The sequence below is a fragment of the Taurulus bubalis genome, assembly GCF_910589615.1.
Source record: "Taurulus bubalis genome assembly, chromosome: 13".
NCBI classification, from domain to species: Eukaryota; Metazoa; Chordata; class Actinopteri; order Perciformes; family Cottidae; genus Taurulus; species Taurulus bubalis.
The window spans coordinates 22,765,729-22,786,782 of record NC_136601.1 but is presented as its reverse complement, the minus strand read 5'-3'; the positions used below and the strand labels follow the sequence as shown (position 1 = coordinate 22,786,782).

At 40.1% G+C, this 21,054-nt stretch overlaps 1 protein-coding gene across 1 annotated transcript; it reads left to right on the top strand.

Annotated features, from left to right (window-relative positions):
• Positions 1–302: 302 nt before the first annotated feature.
• hspa9 (heat shock protein 9) lies at positions 303–18,039 on the top strand. Its single transcript, XM_079228579.1, has 16 exons — positions 303–433; positions 2,996–3,057; positions 5,589–5,676; positions 6,786–6,967; positions 7,893–8,017; positions 8,116–8,189; positions 9,339–9,445; positions 9,617–9,779; positions 9,869–9,961; positions 10,157–10,366; positions 11,506–11,733; positions 11,904–12,126; positions 12,497–12,591; positions 13,301–13,393; positions 16,184–16,324; positions 16,844–18,039. Exons 1-16 carry the CDS (start codon positions 353–355, stop codon positions 16,925–16,927), a joined length of 2,049 nt encoding a protein of 682 aa, XP_079084705.1. The 5' UTR covers positions 303–352; the 3' UTR covers positions 16,928–18,039.
• Positions 18,040–21,054: the final 3,015 nt, after the last annotated feature.

Sequence of the window (21,054 nt, the reverse complement as noted above, 5' to 3'; positions counted from 1 at the left end):
ATATATTTAATAACATGCTTACCTTTATTTCATCCACAGCTCTAAAATATGTTCTTAACTGTTAAAAACCACACAGGCAGTAATTATGAAAGCCAAGTCGGGGTCCTTCAGCGGTGCATGGTGCAACATGTGTTGGATAATTCCTTCTAGAAGAACGTTCGCAGTTCCTCTCCAGTTGTAGTTCCGCCGGTCGCTTTCCTGTCAGCCATACCTGGACACGCCGCCTGGAAGCCCGAAGACGAAAAGACATCCGGAGAGACAACTCGAAGCTTTTCGCAGTCCAACATCTCAGGGAGTCTGTTTGAACGTTATATTTGATATAGCTAGTTGCTCTGTCAGCCGAGTTGTCAACATGTTGAGTGTCGCCAAATGCGTTTCAAGGACTCTCCCGAAAAGAAACTCTACAATAAATGTGTCCTCTTTAGTTAAGAAGGTGAGTTCCAAATATACTTGTATGAGTTATTGTACGCACGCTAATATTGACCATAGTTATAACGTTTGACAAGCACCCGGCTAGCTCAGCATGCTAACTATTAGCGTGAGGCCAGCTTACTTAACGTAACGTGACGAACGGTACTAATGTGTCAATTGTAGTTGGCTTCATAGAAGCGGCCTGTGTTATTTCAATTGGTAAATATATATAATTGTAAGTGGTGTTAAACAACGTGACCAATGCCTATCTATTGCTACTCACAATGTTCCCTTTAAAGTGGTAAAGCTAGCTAGCTGATACCGGGTGCTTGGGGCTACGGTGATGTCTTACCTGTTTATCTATCTGGTTTACCACGCAAGACATGTTTTTTTTTTAATGATATCCTTATTAGTATATTATGCTATAGATTTACGTAATCATGTGTGTTGAATAATAGTGGCTCACTGTTTCTAAGAGGTGACAAGTGACCTTCAATGACGTGTCCCCTGCCCAACGTGAGTCCTGAGCAGTCATATGCGAAACTTCGATCAAGCCAGCCGGTGTTACGGTACCGGTGCTGGGATGGCCCAAAAAGCATGGTGATATACCTCCATTTAAGCAATATATGTCCAGTTTGATGTAAGAAGTCTAAAACATGTTGTTTATCATACAAAATCCAGTTATAGTATAATCTGAAGTTACACCACTGTACTGTTTTTATTTTTTAAAAGGAGACTGACAATGTTTTTGTCAAATGTCATGTGGTTTTTACTATACAGTTTTTGAGAAAATTAGAAGGAAATTAAGCTCAAATGACAATATATCATTTATGACATGGAATGAAAGCCATGTAGTTGTTGTAGCTGTTAGAGATCAAGATTTCTCCACTGTTCAAGATAAATGCAAGGGATGAATTAATGTAACACTTTATATCCAGCATTAGGTCCCTACATGTTGCCATAAAAGATGATCTTGGTACTGCTTTTCAGTTGCTATTTAGACTAGTGGTTCTCAAATGGAGTTATGTGAGCTTGGTAATTTTTTAAAATTTAAAATAGCATTCATTCAAAAGTCATTTTTAAAAATAGTTATTATTCGTAGTTATTGAACATGTAATGTGTGTTAATACACATTGAGTTCTGGCTTATTTTATAATGCACCATAACTTATCACATATTGCGTTCGGGCTTTTCATCACATAACTGCCTTATCACATGCTGGAGCGACTGTGGAGGAGTGGGTCGTCAGAGGATCAGTAGTTCGATCCCCAGCTCCGGTAGTCCATGTAGTTGTGTCCTTGGGCAAGACACTTGAACCCAAGTTGCTCTGCCATGGATATAAGTGTGGATATGAATGTCAGTTAGTCCTGATGTGCAGGTGACATCTTGCATGGTAGCGCCTGCCATCAGTGTGTGTGAATGGGTCAAGTCATAATGACATTCATCCATGCGTTAAAGCGCTTTGAGTGGTTGGAAGACCACTAGCAAGCTCTCTACATGTCCAAATATGAATATTGTAAATTGAGCTGACTTTCCCTTTTTTATTTCCTCAAACTGTCCAGTAAAATCACTTGAAACATGGACATAGTCACGGTCATCCTGAACTAAATCTTGTGAACGTTTCTCATAACAGCTTAAGGATTTGTTTTAATAATGATATGAGGAAATAATAAATACCACTGTTTGACATGAATAGTAGGGCTGTAGCTCATGAGGATGTCCTGAAACCACAAGGTTGCCGGTTCGATCCCCAGTCTCCCCATAACTTGCATGTCGAAGTGGGCTGCTTTACTAGGGGCAGCCCACTGCTCCTTAAAATACTAAGGATGGGTAAAAAGGCAGAGAATAAATTTCCCCACTGTGGGACTAATTAAGGGACTTCCTTCACTGGAATCCATTGAACATGTCTTATAACCTCTTATACCTCCTGTATTAATAATGTTTAAATGAGGACATTATGAATATTATATTGTAATTTGACTTCCAGTGTCAAATTTAGCTTACCAATAAAGAAATTGGTATTATTACAGATCAAATATTATTTGATGATAATGTAACTTTTGAGCTCCTCTTTATTTTTTTAAAAACAGTACAGTGGTGTTACTTCAGATTTTATTCTAATTGTATTTCATATAATGTGCAAATTAATGTTATTGATTTGTTACAGCAAATTGGACAATTTAGTGCTTAACTGTTGGTCTATCTTTGGGCTTTTTGAGCTATTCAAGCATCTCTACCATAACGCTGCTAATAGACTAGCTTTCAATTTCAAGCGCTGGCTGGCTTGACCAAAGCTCCGCAGACGACGGCTCATATGAAACAGGCTGCAACGTTTCTCACGCGTTGTTCCTACGTTTACATTCATAACTTATTGATCGTCTCAAGTATTGGTTGTACTGCTTCTTAATAGGAAGTCAGTTGTGTACTTGGAATATGTATGTTTGTGATTTGTTTCTTTGTATTTCATAGTCTGAGAAAGGTCTCAAGGCAAACTATCCTTACTGTAACAAGTAATCCAATTCTCTGACATTGATAAAGATTAAAGACCAATGGTTCATGTGTTACTTTGTTTCTGTATACACAGGCATGTTGGGCGGGTGGCTTCCAACCAGATGCTCTCCGAGCACTGTCCAGAAGGGACTATGCGTGAGTACCAGCACAAAACCTATGATGTCTTTAATTGATTAATTATGGTGAATTATAGTTTCTCACATAGATACTCAGTTGTTGGAGTGCCAGAGAGCAGGATCAGAGTATAATTCTGAATACAAAGTATACTATGAAGTAAACATCACTGCTCTTGACTGTTAATACTTCTTAGTAAAACTTCTATAATGATCATGCCAATAATAATACAATATTAGTAATTCAAATAACAATGAAAGGGCCCTTGCACCTGAGCATGCCGAGCGTAGTTAACATGCGTTCAAAGAGAAGAGCAATGATGAAACTTTATGGACAAACATAAAACTTTATGGAAGAACTTAATCCCTAACCGTGGTGTGCGCATGGAACCCTCTGGGCACAATCGCTGCAGAACTACAAAAACCATAGGTTTCTCGTACTCTCCTTTCGTGCTTGTGCCCTAATAATCTTAAAGGCCCAGTGTGTAAGATTTAGTGATGTGTACCTCTCTGCTGAAAACTACACCTATCCCCACCTGCTTTCAGGTATCTTTAGGATTTTAGTACAACTCAGAGCTACAACAGCAAAGTCACTATAGAATCATTAATACCTCACTGGTAACAAATGTGAAATATTGATAAAATAAATACAATTTCTGAGTGAAGTTTCTAAAAAATGAAGAACATGGACATCTGTCATTATCAGTCGTTTCTTCTGTCCTCTCCCAGGGATTCTCAACTGGTGGGTCAAGGGCCTTGGCATGGGCAAATGAAAATGTTGCTTTTATTTTGAAGGGGCGTTATTATGCAGCGGTGGTGTCTATTCACACTACTCAATGCTGTGTTCACACCAAAAGCGACGCAGATGTTTATGTCTCTTTACTCGTGTGAGTTTACTTGCTGGACTATTTGTGATCATTTGCGCCGGATAGGAGGAGGGGCTTATCGCCATGAAAACAGTTAATTTCTACCATGCAAGAAATAACCACAATTTCTGCTTTGTATATGTTGTGGAAGTCCCACAAACACCAGAACATCAACCAAACGACCTCGGTTCATAATATTAATATTATATATAATATTATCCGCCACAGCTTCTCCAGCTTCTAGATGACGGCCGCTTCCAAACTATCAACTTATCCTCCATAGTCTCTGATTCAACAACGGCAGGACGTCAGGGATGTCAGGCGGAGCGTCAATGCTGAGAGGCTTTAACGACACGGCGGAACAACAATCTTTCGGCAGAGTTAAAAAATTCAACTCTCCGAGAATGAGGCAAATCTTTCGTGTCGCGTCGTTCATGCCGCCCGGTGGAAATGCGCGTTACTCGCGTCTGTGCATTGACTTTGTATATAATCTACTCGCGTAAAAAATTCGCTTTGTGTTTGGTGTGAACGCCCCAGTTCTGGTGCAGCAATGTGGAGTGAGTATCCGTAAAAAAGACCTCCTTCCTGTCTCTGTGGGAGTGGCTTCTCAGCTCTGGTTCACCAGAAGACTAAACACAGGGATAGACTGGACACTGAGCATGACCTACTACTCACTACTACACTCCCATCTATGACCTCAGAGTGACTTTGTCTAGAACTCCAGACTTAAAGACTCTTGTCAGGAGTAAAAACACATCCCCAGTTCTCCATTAATAATTCCTCCAGACTTGGGTCTGTCAGTGATGCACCTCAGGATGAAGTGAGTGTAGCAACATGTTTTTCACTATGTACCTACTGATAAGGTAATCAGAAGAAAAGTTAATTTTGTACACTTGAATAGTTTTTAAATTGTTTTACATCATTTGGGTCTTTTTTTTTAAACTACTTCTCAGTAGTTGGACTTTTATATTTCATGTTTGTGCATGAAAGCTGTTGAGTCTGAAAAAAGGCTGAAGTTACTGAATTGTTATGCACGTTGAATTACCTCGTGTCCTGAAGATGGACCTTTTGGTTTTTAATTAAAATGCACCTAATTGAGTGCAAAAAAAAAAGGGGGGAATATTTCTAACTCTTTTTGTGTTGGCATACTGTGATATTCTGTACTGTCTCAGGTTCAAACTGCACCATCTTTTCATTAAATCAATTTGAAAAGTTGAAAATAAGATAATCCTTTATTAGTCCCGCAGTGGGGAAAATGTCCCTGTGTACGTTGCCGTCAGCTTTAGTAATCTTCTCTTCACCTGGTTCACTGCTGCACAGCAGCCTCTCTGCTTGTCTGTCTGTGGTGGAGCTCAGCTGACTGCAGCCTGATAATAAATTACATAAAAAATACCAATAAAACGCCAGTTATGCTGGTAAATAAATAATAAATTCGCACCAAGGCCCGTTTATAAACCGGTTTTTATAACGCATTCTTACATTCAGATAACGTAAAACGCGAATGGCTCTTGCCATAGCCAGTATCCGACTGGGCAAGATGACTCCAACAGTGCTCACTATGTATATAAATGGCCTTTTCTAAGCTAACGAAAAAGATTTCATAGTATGAATATTATATTCCATTCCCCCTAAATGTTGCGCTGTTCCTGAATCAAACAATTAATTGTGTATTTCTTCACTGTTGTAGGTCAGAGGCCATCAAGGGCGCAGTCATTGGCATTGATCTGGGAACCACTAACTCCTGTGTTGCCGTCATGGAGGGGAAGCAGGCCAAGGTGAGGACCAACAAACGCATCACATATCTGTCATAGATGGTCAAGTATGTCAACCTGTGAGCTTTTTGTCCTCGACAGTTTGATGTGTTAAAATAGAAAGTTAAATGTCTATAGGCTAGTATACTCCATCAGCAGCGCTTGTAAGATGTTCAAAGTGTTACTGAAATGCCTTCTATCTGAATGGGATGTAAATATACTTGAGTTGACCGTCGTGATTTCAGTGTGGTTCAGAAACTCTGCCCTTCAGATATAGCTTTATATCTGATAAGTGGCCACATCCAGACACACGCACACACCATTTTCTGCCTTTCTAGTGGATTATTAAGATGCAAATGCTTATTTGAGAGTCTTTTTGTTTGTAACATTATGTTCCAGGAAAGGTTACAGTTGAGCCTGGCATTTGTATTCATTATTTTGAAACATTGCATCATGCATAACAGTTTCCTGAATAGTGTTAGTCATCGTTTACTGGAAGGAGAATAAACCTAGCAAATGGAATAGATTTTGAGTAAATCTTTGGCTTAAACAGATTTGTTTAATTGTCAATACTGACTGGTGAAATAAGTCTTTCTGATAAAGGTGTAATACTTTAAAGTTGCAGTAAAATGAGGTGAAACTGACTGACTTCCTATGTATTCATTGGGCACAAAATTAGTAAAAACTGTTTCATCAGACTATATTCCTGTTATTTGTTTATATATATATATATATATATATATATATATATATATATATATATATATATATATATATATATATATATATATATATATATATATATATATATGTGTGTGTGTGTTTGTATGACATTTTTATCCTGATTACTGATTGTTTGAGTCTTGGATAGAGAATCCTCCCAGACATTTATTTCCTGATGTTCAGTTAATTTCTTTGAGTCTTACCTACTATAAATATTTTTAAATGATATACAAAATATTGAGGCAGCACCATTTTTTATCTTTTTCTTCTCTCTGCACAAGTAAACCTCACGCTATACTTTGTGTAAAGATGCGTGACAGAGAGAAAGGAGGTCAGTCTGAGGTCGGTCTGGGTAGATGAACAGTCTGAAGTTTCATGAAGCAACTAAAGGTTTTCTCTTGGGCTCTCAGGTGTTGGAGAATGCAGAGGGAGCTAGAACTACTCCTTCTGTCGTCGCCTTCACAGCCGACGGGGAGCGTCTGGTGGGCATGCCTGCTAAACGCCAGTCTGTCACCAACCCTCAAAACACGCTGTATGCCACCAAGAGACTGATTGGACGTCGCTATGACGATGCCGAGGTCCAGAACGACCTGTAAGTTTCGTGTGTGTGTGTTGGTGGGGACAATGATTCATGTAAGAATCTGAATTGATTCAAAGCTTCCAAAAATCTATTTTAATAATGTTTTTCCCCCTCCAAAACAAACTAAATATTTCATTAAAATATGAACATTCTTGAGCGTTAAAGAAGAAAAAGCAGCACTGCTTCAGCTGTTTTCTTCACGCGCACTGACTGTACCGCATGACATGAGTCAAGCATCACTTTCATTAAGTGAAACGTGAAGTCAAGCGGAACAAGGAATAATTCAACAACAACCGTTTTAATATTGTGATTTTTACTGAAACGGTAGCTGCCACCTTATTTAGGTGGTTGTAGTGAAATGGAGGCTTAACTCGCACACATCAGCCATTCCTTGGCTTTCAAAGCGAGCGTCGGGAATAAATGGAAACAGTGTTGGACAAAAGTTCAGCTCAACATGTCTCAAGTACCAGGGCTATTTTGTTAATTTGTGTTTGGTAAGTTTCTGAGATTTAACAGTTTTATTTGTATTACAGGCTTGTTTTTTTTTTTTTATAACTTGAACTTATTATTATTCGTAGTGTATTTTTGCTGAGTTTTTGCAGTTATTTGGGCAAGTGTAGCATGATTAAGGCACACACTCGCTTTGCTTTCATGTCATCATTTTCCACTCAGTGGACTGGAAGAGATCCTTCATTCGGCACCTCAATGTAGTGAATCAAATTTGAATCTAAAATATTTTTTAATTGATTCCTGATTTTGATCAAATTAACTTGTGAGATACTGAATGATTCACACCGTACTTTCCTGAGGAGAATTGTATTTTGGATACACACAACAAAAACAATGTATGCCCACATAAAAAACAAAACATTTTTAAGATTTTACACACTGACTTCAAATATTAACTCAAATAATCGTCTTTATTTAACATCAACAGAAAGAACGTCCCTTTCAAGATTGTGCGTGCATCTAACGGTGATGCTTGGGTGGAGGTTAATGGGAAAATGTACTCTCCCAGCCAGGGGGGTGCATTCGTCCTGATGAAGATGAAGGAGACTGCAGGTATGACTGAAACGGCACTGAATAGATATTTTCTTTGACATTTACCTCATCCATATGTGACCATTAGTTTTGATGATTATTTGGTATTTGTGTTGCAGAGAACTATCTGGGAACCAAAGTGAAGAATGCTGTGGTCACTGTACCAGCTTACTTTAACGACTCTCAGAGACAGGTGCGCACACACTTGCACTTCAGTTTGATGAGCACGTATTTGTCCACTCAGAGTAGAATCCGTGAGATTGACAATTCCTATAAAAGCATTTCGATGAACACTCAGACAAAGTGTTATGTTTCAGAAAGAACTTCTTAAAGGTGTTAACACTAAAGTCACCCCTCCACCATGAGATGGATTTTAAAGATGAACTCTTGTTGAGCACTCTAGGCCTGGGGCATTCAATTAAAGTTCAGTGAGGTCCATTTAGAGAGAATTCCCTCCAGCAAAGATCAGGAACATCCCAATAACCAAGTCTAACTTGTCCTTTTTGATTTAGTTCCAAATATATTGAAGTAACTTAACAGTTGTATAACATCTGGATGAAGTCAACAACTGAAAAATAAATAAATCAAATAAAGAAAGTTCAATTGAATAATATATCAACAATATTTATTGTTGGACTTCAAATTGAACTGGATTAATTTTATATATAATATTAATAATAAATGCGTGAATCAACTTTCCTGCATCACTTTGAGACAAGATGCCTGATATTTATATAATATAAACGTTACGTAGGTGGAAAAAGTCCTTGAGATTTGTTTTACGTGGGAGTTAAAGGACAAGTGGATGCCAGAGCAATGCCATCTAGAGAAACGATATCATCATATACTTGATTTCTGAGGTGTTCTGGGCCGAGTAAAATAACTTCAGTCTTGTCCGAGTTCAGCAGCAGGAAGTTGCAGGTCATCCAGGTTTTGATGTCTTTAAGACACGCTTGAAGTTTATCGACCTAGTGGATTTCATCTGGCTTGATTGACGGATATAGTTGAGTATCATCGGCATAACAATGAACGTTTATGGAGTGTTTTCTGATAATATTGACATTTCAATTAAAATATAATAGGAGTAGAATGGACATTTCAAATCATTGTAGCAGGTTGGTCAGAGCAGCGTACAGTTGTACAGGCAAATGCAACCTTTTTACTGCTTTTTAAAAGTGAACCATGTCCCATTCTCAACCCAAGGCTCCAAACAGGGGAAATGCAGTCACTCACAGTTGGCATGACCATTAGTTTTGTTGATTATTTGTGTTGCAGAGAACTATCTGGGAACCAAAGTTTGTAGTAAAAATGCACAACATTCCCAAATGTTTGATTTCTTTAGGCTACCAAAGATGCTGGTCAGATCGCTGGTCTGAACGTCCTGCGTGTAATCAATGAGCCAACAGCCGCTGCTCTGGCTTACGGCCTGGAAAAAACAGAGGATAAAATGTAAGTAGAGAGCGTTCACTACAACTGCTGGTGTTGACTACTACAACCAGTAGTAGCAGTTCTGACTGAAACACAGAAAGAGATGGCATAATATATGTTTGCATAGGGAAACACTGAAAGTACTTGGTATTTTATTAAATGTTTGGTTGTTTGACTTGCGTCTGTTTCCAGTATTGCTGTGTATGATCTGGGTGGAGGGACGTTCGATATCTCAGTCCTGGAGATCCAGAAGGGAGTTTTTGAGGTGAAGTCCACCAACGGCGACACTTTCCTGGGGGGCGAGGACTTCGACCAGCACCTCCTCAAATACATTGTCAAGGAGTTCAAGAGAGAGGTAATCATTTAGGTTTTTACTATTTTTAGATGAATCTTTTTTTACCTGTATTTTAAGGCTTTAATGTGTTTTTTGGCTTGTCACTTCAGTCTGGTGTAGATCTGATGAAAGACAACATGGCGCTTCAGCGAGTCCGAGAGGCGGCTGAGAAGGCCAAGTGTGAGCTGTCCTCTGCACTACAGGTACACAGATGAGGAACCTCAGCATTGCTGACATTTAACATGAGACACTAAGTACATTTTCCCTTTTTGTATCTTGTAGGCTCTTTCTTTTTTTTTTTCTTCAGTTTGTTCAAAAAGAGAAAATTACTTTATTTTTCCCCTCCTGATGCAGCATAACACAAAACCGAGTAATCGCATGTGTATTCTCTCCTCCAGACTGACATCAACCTTCCTTACCTGACAATGGATGCCTCTGGTCCCAAACATCTCAACATGAAGCTGACTCGTGCTCAGTTTGAAGGCATTGTGGCAGATTTGATCCGACGCACTGTGGCTCCCTGTCAGAAGGCCATGCAGGATGCCGAGGTGTCCAAGGGAGACATCGGAGAGGTGCTGCTGGTTGGAGGCATGAGCCGTATGCCCAAGGTACTTATCATGATACCACAGGTCCTAACGAACATATTTTAGTGAACTTTATTTGACCTAAAGAAAAGGAGGACATTATATAACATGCAGCTACAAAAAAGTCAAGGATGACACCAATCCAAGTAGGACTGCTGCAATAACTTGCCCTAAGCTTAGTGTTTCATAAAAAAAATGCATCAATAATATAAACACATTGGCATTTCATGCTCATCTGCCATCAAAAATCCAAGCTAAGCTTGTGTTGAGTCCAACAAACCAGTTTGCTGTTGAGTGCAGCAGCTCCTTGCGCATGGAGGAAGACTGGGTGGCATTCAGATGCACCGCAAACGTGTCATTTTCTCGCCAAGGTCGTTCAACAAAAACTCAACATTTTGACTCAAATTCATCAAGATGGTCTTTAGATCTTTGTGATGAAAAGTAATCAATTGCATACATTCTGTAGGAGTTTGTACAAAGGCCAATATGGCCAAATTATTGTAGCACCCCTAATGGTTGATGGGCATAAACATGTTGGTATGTTTTGGGATGTGCACATATGCTGCAAATTTGGTGATGCTAGGCCAAATGGTTTTGAAGTTATGTGTATGATGTACAAGTCACGCCCCAAAGAAATTCATTAGTCCATATCATGTAAACACAATGAGATATCAACAGGCTTTTAATAACCTTTGATGATATAGCTCAAATAATGATCCACTGCAAGTTTGGTTATGAATCTGACCCAGTGTGTAGGAGGCGTTCGCAAAAATTAAAAATGTTGTAGTGGATGTGGACATGTGTTAAGTCAATCTGACACTGGCTGAAGGGCGTTGCCTCTCCAACTTCTAGGGGGCGCTAGAAAGACATTTTTGATCAGATGTCTTTTTTCACAAAGCCTGACAAGTGAGTTTTGGAGCATGGCAAGTACCCCAAATATGTTCTAAAATAAAAAATCAGAAGAAAAAAACAATAGAATTTCAATAAGGTCCGACAACGTCTGTGCTCGGCCTCTAATAATAATAATAATAATAATAATAATAATAATAATAATAATAAATAATCGAAGAACAATAGGTCCTTTCGCTCCGACTCCCTCAATGCTCGGGCCCTAATGATCATCATTGCTGTTCTATTATAACATTGGGTGTTTGTCTCTACAGGTTCAGCAAACTGTTCAGGATCTGTTCGGCCGCGCTCCCAGCAGGTCCGTCAACCCTGATGAGGCCGTTGCCATAGGAGCAGCCATCCAAGGTGGTGTTTTGGCCGGTGATGTCACTGATGTGCTTCTGTTGGATGTGACACCGTTGTCTCTGGGTATTGAGACCCTGGGCGGAGTCTTCACCAAACTCATCAACAGGAACACCACCATTCCCACCAAGAAGAGCCAGGTACTGGAACCAGTTGTGCAAGGTGTCGGAATGGATTTTGCCCAGTTTGAGTCTTTCTATTGCCTCATTTGTTTAAACAAGAACAACTGTTGACGGGTCTAAAATTCTTGTCTGTAAAAACGTGTTGAGTGTAAACATGTTTTAAAGTAGCTCTATCTGTTCTCCTCCAGGTGTTCTCCACTGCAGCTGATGGACAGACTCAGGTAGAGATCAAGGTGTGTCAGGGAGAAAGAGAGATGGCAGCAGACAACAAGGTGCTGGGTCAGTTCACTCTGGTGGGACTCCCGCCCGCACCCCGCGGCGTCCCACAGGTTGAGGTGACTTTTGACATTGATGCCAACGGCATCGTCCACGTCTCTGCCAAGGACAAGGGAACTGGCCGAGAACAGCAGAGTCAGTCATTCATTTATTTGAAGATACATTAACAAGCATTTTGTTCATGATTCCTGAACCTAGTCTTTAGTAAGAATAAATGAATGTTTAATGCTAATGTTGACGCATGTAGTTATAACCACTGAGGACTAAACAGTCATGTCTTTAGAATAGTCATTAAGATTGGCAACGAAATATTATTCCAGTAGACCCACCCTGAATATTTGGCTTCATGGTGTATTAATGAAACAGCATTGTGGGAGCTTAGCTCCTTGTCTTAAAAGGTTGTGTCCTCTGTCTTCTTTTGACTTTCATTTGTTTTAATAGGCCAATATAAATGTCAAACGGCTGCTTGTTGAGTGTCTCAACATCTTTTTGTCTCTCTGCTCAGTTGTGATCCAGTCATCAGGAGGTCTCAGTAAAGATGACATCGAGAACATGATCAAAAATGCTGAAAAGTACGCAGAGGAGGACAGGAGGAGAAAGGTAAAGACTGGGAAACAGTGGATTTACACAAATAATGGTAGTTTAAATCTTTCTGAGTTCACAGCATTTCTACACAGGGCTTCAGATTGTGACCATTTTTGTATGTTGTAACATTCATAAAAGTGAACGCTGATTATCATGGAGCGGGACATCAGCGCTCTATTCCGTCTTTACCTCAGAAGTCAATTTGACAGTTGAGCAGTTGCAAACGTCTGGATTGTCAAGCTCGTGCACATCAAGTCTCCTGTTTAATACCATGCGGCCCCCAAAAAAGGGTGCGATAAAGAAATCATGTGCATTTCATCATAAAAAGGCATGGGCTTCGTCCCTTCTGGCTCACTTTTTCCAGACTATTTGCTGGTGCAAGCTAATGACGAGTCCTACAACAATATAGTATATTACTGTTGAAAAGCCGGTCAGGACAGTATAATCAAAATTCATACCTTAGGGAAAACTACTGCAACTACTTTTTATACCTTTTTATATCTTCCACCCCTACTACAAATGTTTTATCTGACATACACTTGAACACTCACAGGCATCACACAGATACACGTACCAACTTTCTCAGTTGTCACCGGGGCTACCAGTGGGGGAACGGAGTCTGGATCCCTGCTACGGATTAATTGTCATTCACTGTTATGTTTTACGTTGTGTGTACTTAAAACAAGCTGTTGTCTCCTTACAAGCCTCATTATATTGTGCACAGGACCGAGTGGAGGCAGTTAACATGGCTGAGGGCATCGTCCATGACACAGAATCCAAGATGGAGGAGTTCAAGGACCAGCTTCCAGCTGACGAGGTTAAACTTTTATCTTCATTTTGTGTGCATGGGGAGGTGGGCAGTGTAAGCGTGATGGCATCAGACCATCAAGGGAGCGGCCCAAAGCACAAGCATCACAGCGGCACGACGGGGAGCTGCATTCCTCCCAGCCAGAGATGCACAACGATTATGCAATAGTTTCTTTGGGTATTCAGTGGAGGCTGAATTTCAGTTGCATAGTTGCACACATTATCTGTGTAATAAGTCATAGTAATATACTACAGAAATGTAAATTTGAGGAAAAACTAATATTCCTTGCCATACCGCCCAGCCGTGTGTGCGCGTGTGTCAAGAGGTATTGAGTAAAATTAAGGTTATCGAATGGTTTTCAGTTTGTCAATATCATATCGACATGTATCCAATTAGTTGATTAGGCCCCGATTTAATTGATTTTGTGCCTTGATTATTCGGTCATGAGGATAGTTTTCTTGGCGACGATTAGGGGTGGGGAGAGTCTTCTGTCTCAAAGTTCGCAGAGTGAAGAGGAGAGTTGGTGGCAGCCCAAAAAGGGTGTGTGTGTGTGTGTGTGTGTGTGTGTGTGTGTGTGTGTGTGTGTGTGTGTGTGTGTGTGTGTGCAGTCTCATGTGTGGTGTTTTCTGTGAAGTCTGGACACATTTCAGTCTGTAAAACTAATTTTAAACATTCTGTTCCTTGTTTAGTGTGTTAAATCTTGTAATGAATGAGTTGTTGCGTGTTTGGGCTAGGGGACGTAGAGAAGATGTTTTTACAGATTTCAGAAGTCTGCAGAAGGTCTGGTCTTGTAAGTCTCGTTCCCATATTTTTTAAGTGATTTTCATTTTGGTTATTTTTTTTTATTTTTTTATCTAGTGGTGGTTGAACTGGCCTGAGGTTAGTGGGCAAATTTCTGTTAAAATATTTGATTGGTAGATTCATCCAACATTGGTTCTCCTCCACTGTTTAGAGAAGTGGGTTGAAGTTGAGAGAAAATAACTCTGACAGCCTACAGGACATTTTGAGTAAATATGTGATGTGTGTGCAAGGAGGGGGGTGTTTTTTTTTTTTTAATCAAGGCAGAGTATCCGGAAATCGGCAAAAAGCTCTGAAAACCTGCTTCCATTTCCAACATCCTGTCTTTGTGAAGCGGGTTTTAAGTTACAGAGTAGACTGGACTAAAGGTTTTAGTTAAACAGTAGACTGGACATGAAGAGCACACGTCAGGTGTCGTTGTCTCCCGTCACCCCGAGATGGGACCGACTCGTTGCAGAGAAACGAGCTCAGGGCTCACACTAATTTGGCGTTTGGAGTTGTATTTTTATGCACTTTATAATTGTCTTAATGCCAGTCGTATCATTTTATTACCTCGTATTTATTAACTCATATTTATTGTCCACACCATGAAGGCCGGTCCGTGAAAATATTGTCTAAGACGAAACTGGCCCGTGGCACCGGGTTGGGGACTGCTGGTCCAGAAGTTACCAATGCCAGAAGAGAAGATGATGGACAGGATTTAGCTTCATTTAGACACCAGCCTACGTGAGGGTGCTGATCCAGTATATTATGTTCTGTATATTTTCTGCGCAATATCTGAAATTTGAAAGAGAAAGTCCACCTTGAGATCGATGTTTTTGTAGCATCACTTTACTTGTGGTTGCTTATCATCCCATAAAAAGTCTGTAATATGCTTATCCAAGTTATTAAAAGATATAAGAAATGTGGTAAAACTTAAATCTTATTTGAATTAACTCATGTTAAGAAGCATAGATGGTTTTTTTCCATCTATCAAACAAAGTCTGTCTTTATCTTGGTGATTAATGAAGAGAAATCACTTTGATTATAAACGTTCAAATTTATGAGTGAAGATGGATGCCCAGATATTACAATTTGGAATCCCACTTGTGAAAAGGCAGTTGCATTTCTGGAATCCTTATTGCTAAATTGTTTAAAGAGATTTACTTTTGGAGAAATTTAACTTGTATCCTGAGTCCCAAATTGCTTCAGGATTTCAATTAATGCAGGGACAGATTCCACTGGGTCATAAATATAAACTCGTCCAGAGAGTTTGTCTATTGAAGGTAAAATGTTCCTGCCCTCTGTACAGCCTGATTCCTGCTGGTTGGAGTGGAGGCAAAGTTTTCCTTTACTTGTCGTGTTTCCGTGTCGGCCATGGTGCAAAATTGGTTTAACATTCATCAATATAGTCTTCTGTGGCTCTTCCACATCGAATGGTTGTGTTATTTCAAATAAAAGGGTTTCATTCTGTTGTGTTTTGCAATCTAGCAATAGAGGACTCATCTTTAATCTTGCACTGGTCTCTTCTCTAGTAAAATATCGTACGTCTTGTTTTTAGTCCACACGTTGTTTGTCCAACGCAAGAAACATTGTTTTACACGAGATTAAATTGTGAGTATTTGCACACCTGCTCTCGTATAGTGTTTAGGGGCGTTACCTATGCTATTAATTATCTCTCAGCCACACACACACACACACACACACACACACCAACAATGTGTGATCAAGTGTGAATCCTCATTCTTCATGCTGGGTAAAAACTGATTTGAATAACGACTGTTGCCCCAGGAGTTGACTTCTCTTGCTGTTCTAATTTAAGAGACTGTCGCTGCATGAGGCCTAATTATCTAACTGTCTGAAGGAATGACTGTGATCTAGGAGGTAACTACAAACTGGAACTAAGGGTTTGAATCCTGCCATTATTGTTGTTGTTATGGGCAATCCACCACTTTGTACTCCTTGTCTTTTACACATGGCCCAGCTTTATTCATTAATGCTTCCTTTTGGATCCATCCTCAGTGCACCAAGCTGAAGGAGGAGATCACAAAGGTCAGGGATCTTCTGGCCAACAAGGACTCTGAAACAGGAGAGAACATCAAACAGGCGGCCACCAACCTGCAGCAGGCGTCACTTAAACTCTTCGAAATGGCCTACAAGAAGGTAGGAGCAGCTGATGTCCTTTATTCTGGTACTTAGTCATCATCTGGAACAGAGTAACAGTCTGTATTTATGAGGATGTTTTTTCAGATTAAACTATTCATCTTTTGGTCTATGAATCATGAAACGTGTTTCCTAAAACCCAAAGTGATTAAGGAAAGCAGCATGTAGCATTCCCAAGTTACATGTAACTGTAACTTGGGAATGTGTGGCATATTTGACCATTACTGATTCTTTTTGAAAATGGGTGATTACTTTTTAGTAAATAGTAAATAGTAGTGAAACTATTTGTCAATGAATCTAGGAATCAATTGAGATTCCTAGATTCATTGACAAATAGTTTCAGCTGGTATTATGCTTGCCTGAAGACATTTGACATTATTGAATGTTTGGCAGGTCTGTTAATGTTATTTGGTGTAAAGATGTTCAATTGGTACATTACTGACTGAAACCCTAAAAGGAATAGAAAGTGAATGTACAGCTTCAGTCACTTAACGCTAACAAGTGAATTCCTTCCTGCAGATGGCGGCAGAGCGCGACGGAGGCAGCAGCAGCAGCAGCAGCTCAAGCTCATCAGAGGGAGAGAAGAAGGAAGGCCAGCAGTAGACCTTTGCACTTGTCACTGGGTTTCCATGACATCGAAGACTGTCTGGCTCGGCGATGGACTGAGTGGGAGGGTGACAGTCTAGAGTGACGAGCTGAACCTTAGTCATTCTCACCGTAATATATTCTACTACTGTGTTTTTGCAGTAACATTCTTGAGTGAAAAGATATGTCAATGTATGCTCCTCCATGTCCTCTGCTATCCTGTCAGTAATTTAATTGTCTCAAAAACAATGTAATGTATGTTTATTTTTACAAAGTTGTTAAGGTAGTAAAGGTTCTTTTTGTGTGTCTAAGACGTCAGCTTTCATGTTCTTCGGCTCCGTCACCTGAAGCAGTCGAGCTGTTTATTGCTCAGCGCAACTCGTAGAAACGAAAAAAAAGGTCCATAGTTTAAAGGCTTGTCCACAGACTGCCCCGCTTCCTAATGCGGAGTTACAACTCAGTGTAGCTTTCCTGTTTGAATACTGCGCTCGCAACACCTTGAGGGGAAAGGTACTTGGTACACATCTCTATTACCGGTGTCAGAACCTGCCAGGTCTTGAGTTCACTTGGAGTTCTTAACCAATGCAGAACCGTGGTCATGAGGTGGTTTTCCTTTCATTGATTTACTCTTAAATTCTGTATAAAAGCACCCGCACTCTTGAGAAGAATTATGAATCTATTTGTTTTTATATTCTGACAATTTTTTTTTAAGGGGCTTGTTAAGGATAATAAATGTAAGTCTCAGATCTGTAAAAAAGTCCATATTTAAGTTCTTTGCTTCGTCCTTTTAAAGCATTCAGATATTTACAGTTAATAGGTCAATCTGGATGTTGGCATAGACACAGAGATGACGTCTTCTCGTTTCAGACCGTTAGGAGGAAGAGTTGGGATGCAATAACCCGTACGGTGTCATTCCCCTCCAGTAGTTCTGTTGCTGAGACACGGCTGTGGGTAATGTGATTGGTGCCACACGCCTGCCTGAAAGTGATCTAGGGTACTCGACATGAAAGAAGCAATGAGCAGGCAGGAGACAGTACTACATTGAAAGTTGTTTTTTAAATTTATTTTGCTGAAGTAAAAATTGAGGGTGAAGATAACTTTGTCTTTTCGAATAAAAATCTGAAATGTGATGTCCGTTGGATAATTTGAGCGAGCTGTAGTCTTTCAATCTTAACATGGTGTAATAGAGCTGACGGTCCCCTCAGCCGAACTTCAATCTGAACAGAGCGTCGTGAACGATTGTTCTCGTTCTGCATCAGCCTCCATTTCACTTTCATTTTTGTTAAAGGATCAAAAATGGAAGAGTCTCCCAACAAACTTTCACAACCATCCAATTCTGAATCCCACTTGATCATAAATTGGAGTTGTGGCCGGTAAACACTTCCTGAAGCCCACATGTGTGCAGATGTGCTGTGTGAAGTCTACACACGGCTGCAATCGGCTTTACTAAAAGATGTAAAGCGTGTGTCAAAGGTGTATAGAAATGTGTGAATCTGCTAGGAATGTAAGAAGTAATATTAACGCTGCATATTATTTTACTTTGCTTATAAGAACATCTCTTGCACGAGCATTATTAAAGCCGGTTAGGAGTTTTACACAAGACGGATCATTTAAAAAAAAAAAAAGGAGCGTTGAATCAAGTTAAAGGTTAAGGATATTTATTATTATCTATAAATTACATCGGGAGCTTACATTTGTGTTGATTATGGCATTCCCTGTGGACAAAACTATCCACAGTGTTTCCAAGCACCAGAGTCCATAAGGAAAACCACTGTTCTCCCCAGCAGGCCTTGACATGTGCCTCCAGCAGGGTGTCTTTGTTGGCTCCCTGCTGGGAGGCTCTGCAGGCTTTGAGCTCTCGCCTGCCAGGTTGCTGCTTGGAGTCTTAGCTGAAGGAGTTTCTGGTGAACTGCATGATTTGCCGCACGCCGAACAACATCCCGTCATGCGCGTATTTATGTATACGATATCAGACAGCAGGCCTAGGTATAAAATGCACGGCCCGCCACTGCTATATTGACTAATACATTGGCTCTGCTTTGAAATTACCTAAATTGAATTCAATCCACAATATAATCCTGTGGGATCTTTTTGACATACTGGTCCTTCAATCAGAGGATCGACGGTTCGATCCTCGGCTCCGCTAGTCCATGTCGATGTGTCCTTGACTAAGACGCTTAACCCTAAATTGCTCCCGTAGCTGCGCCTACGGTGTGTGAATGGTTGACAATCTGATGTGGCAACTTGCATGGTGCTCCTTTCATCAGTGTGTGAATGGGTGAATGATGTCGTGTAGTGTTAAAGTGCTTTGAGTGGTCGAAAGACTAGAAAAGCGCTATACAAGTATGGGTCCATTTACCTGTTAAGAGTAATTGAGTTGAACTAAATACTTAATGTTCTATTCTTTGAGTGAAAGGTGACATTTGGCCTGTAATAAAAAACAGCATCGGCTCCTGGCTAGGCTGGTCATTTCCGAGGCTTGAAGCTAGCACGTCATATACTGACATTCATGGCAATGCATGAATGGAAATAAGATTAGGCCTTTTGGATTGTTTTTACAGGAAACATGTGACCGCTCACAATGAAAATGCTCATATTCTACTTTCTAAAGACAAATTATTTGCACCGCTTTCCAAACTTTTCGTTTGTGAATATGAAATTCGCCTTGAAGAGAATATTTGGCAATAATTCTCCACAAGAGGGAGCTGATGACCGCCGTGTGTAGGGGAGCTGCCGACTGCCTACTCCACACGGTTTACCGGCAAGCGCGAACGTAATGTGGTGAAGCCCACAAATCCATACGACTGTATCCCTTACAGACTTCAGTAAGGGACGAATCCACTTGACAGGTATGGGAGAAGGATGAGGTGTGCTGCCAAAGCACATTACTGGGAAAAGGATTATCGTCACAAAAATGATCATGTAAAATTAACAAAGGATGAGAAAGTGACGGATGTTGAAGAATGCAACATTACTATATTGTCAAAATAATCGTTGTCTGACAGATTTGCATGGTGTAGTCTCTAGGATCAGCTATAATTGTGATTAATGTGAGTTATTGAAAATGGGTTAAAAAAAGAGGGTAAGAGCATTCAAGTTTGGTGATGGGAGAGTTGTTCATTCTACAAAGAAAGTTAACATCCCAGCCATAATAGGACAGACTAGACGTCAAATTGAAAGAGAAGTGGTCCCAGTAGATATCCCATTGCTTTTAAGCAAAACGTCACTGAAAAGAGCAGGTGCCGTTTTAGACATTGAAAATGATAAAGCCACAATGTTTAAACAGCCAGTGAAACTTGAACTAACTTCTTCAGGACACTATTGTGTGAACATTAGAGATGAGAGTAACCCGGGTGAACATGAGCTCCAGAATGAGGATGACATTCAATGACATGCAATTGACCACTTCACACACTTCAGTGCAGGGAGCATCGTCACCACCAAGAAACCCAGGGAGATTGGGAAGCATGGTCCTCCACACAGAACTCTATGCACAACTTGCATTGCTCCAGTCCCTACCAGCTGCCGTTTGGACAAAAACCAAATACAAACTCCTGGGCCAGCTTATTTTGTTATTAAGCATTTTGGTGTATGCCATTCCAAGATAGCTGTTGATTAGTTGAATCAGATCTGATTAAACTGTCTAGCTCGCTACACCAATACTAACGTTGTTATTATTACTCAAATTTCAACTTCATGATGCAAAAAAATAGCCTGATGACAGTTTTGACTGAATGGCAATAACGAACTTCACATCCCTTCACTGGCTAGCTAACGTTAGCTAACTATCAAGATTACCTGACATTAGATTCAAGATTCGAGATATTTTTATTGTCATATGCACAAATTACAGACAGTTACTCTTTACAATAAAAAGCTTCTTTTGCTGGGTCCTCCTAGCACACATAATTACAATAAACTTAAGGTAAAAAATAAATAAAAAGAAGGCACAAAATATAGTAACAGTATTGCACAAAAATAAAGCACAAACATATGATAACAGTATTGCACAATCAGTGTATAAAGTGCACTATGCTTGCATTGCTATAAATATACACCGTGGGGTATACTCTGGCCTGGAGGGGTATAGTATGGCCCCGGGTATAGTTTGGCCTCGGCCAGAGTATACCCACGGGGGTTCATTT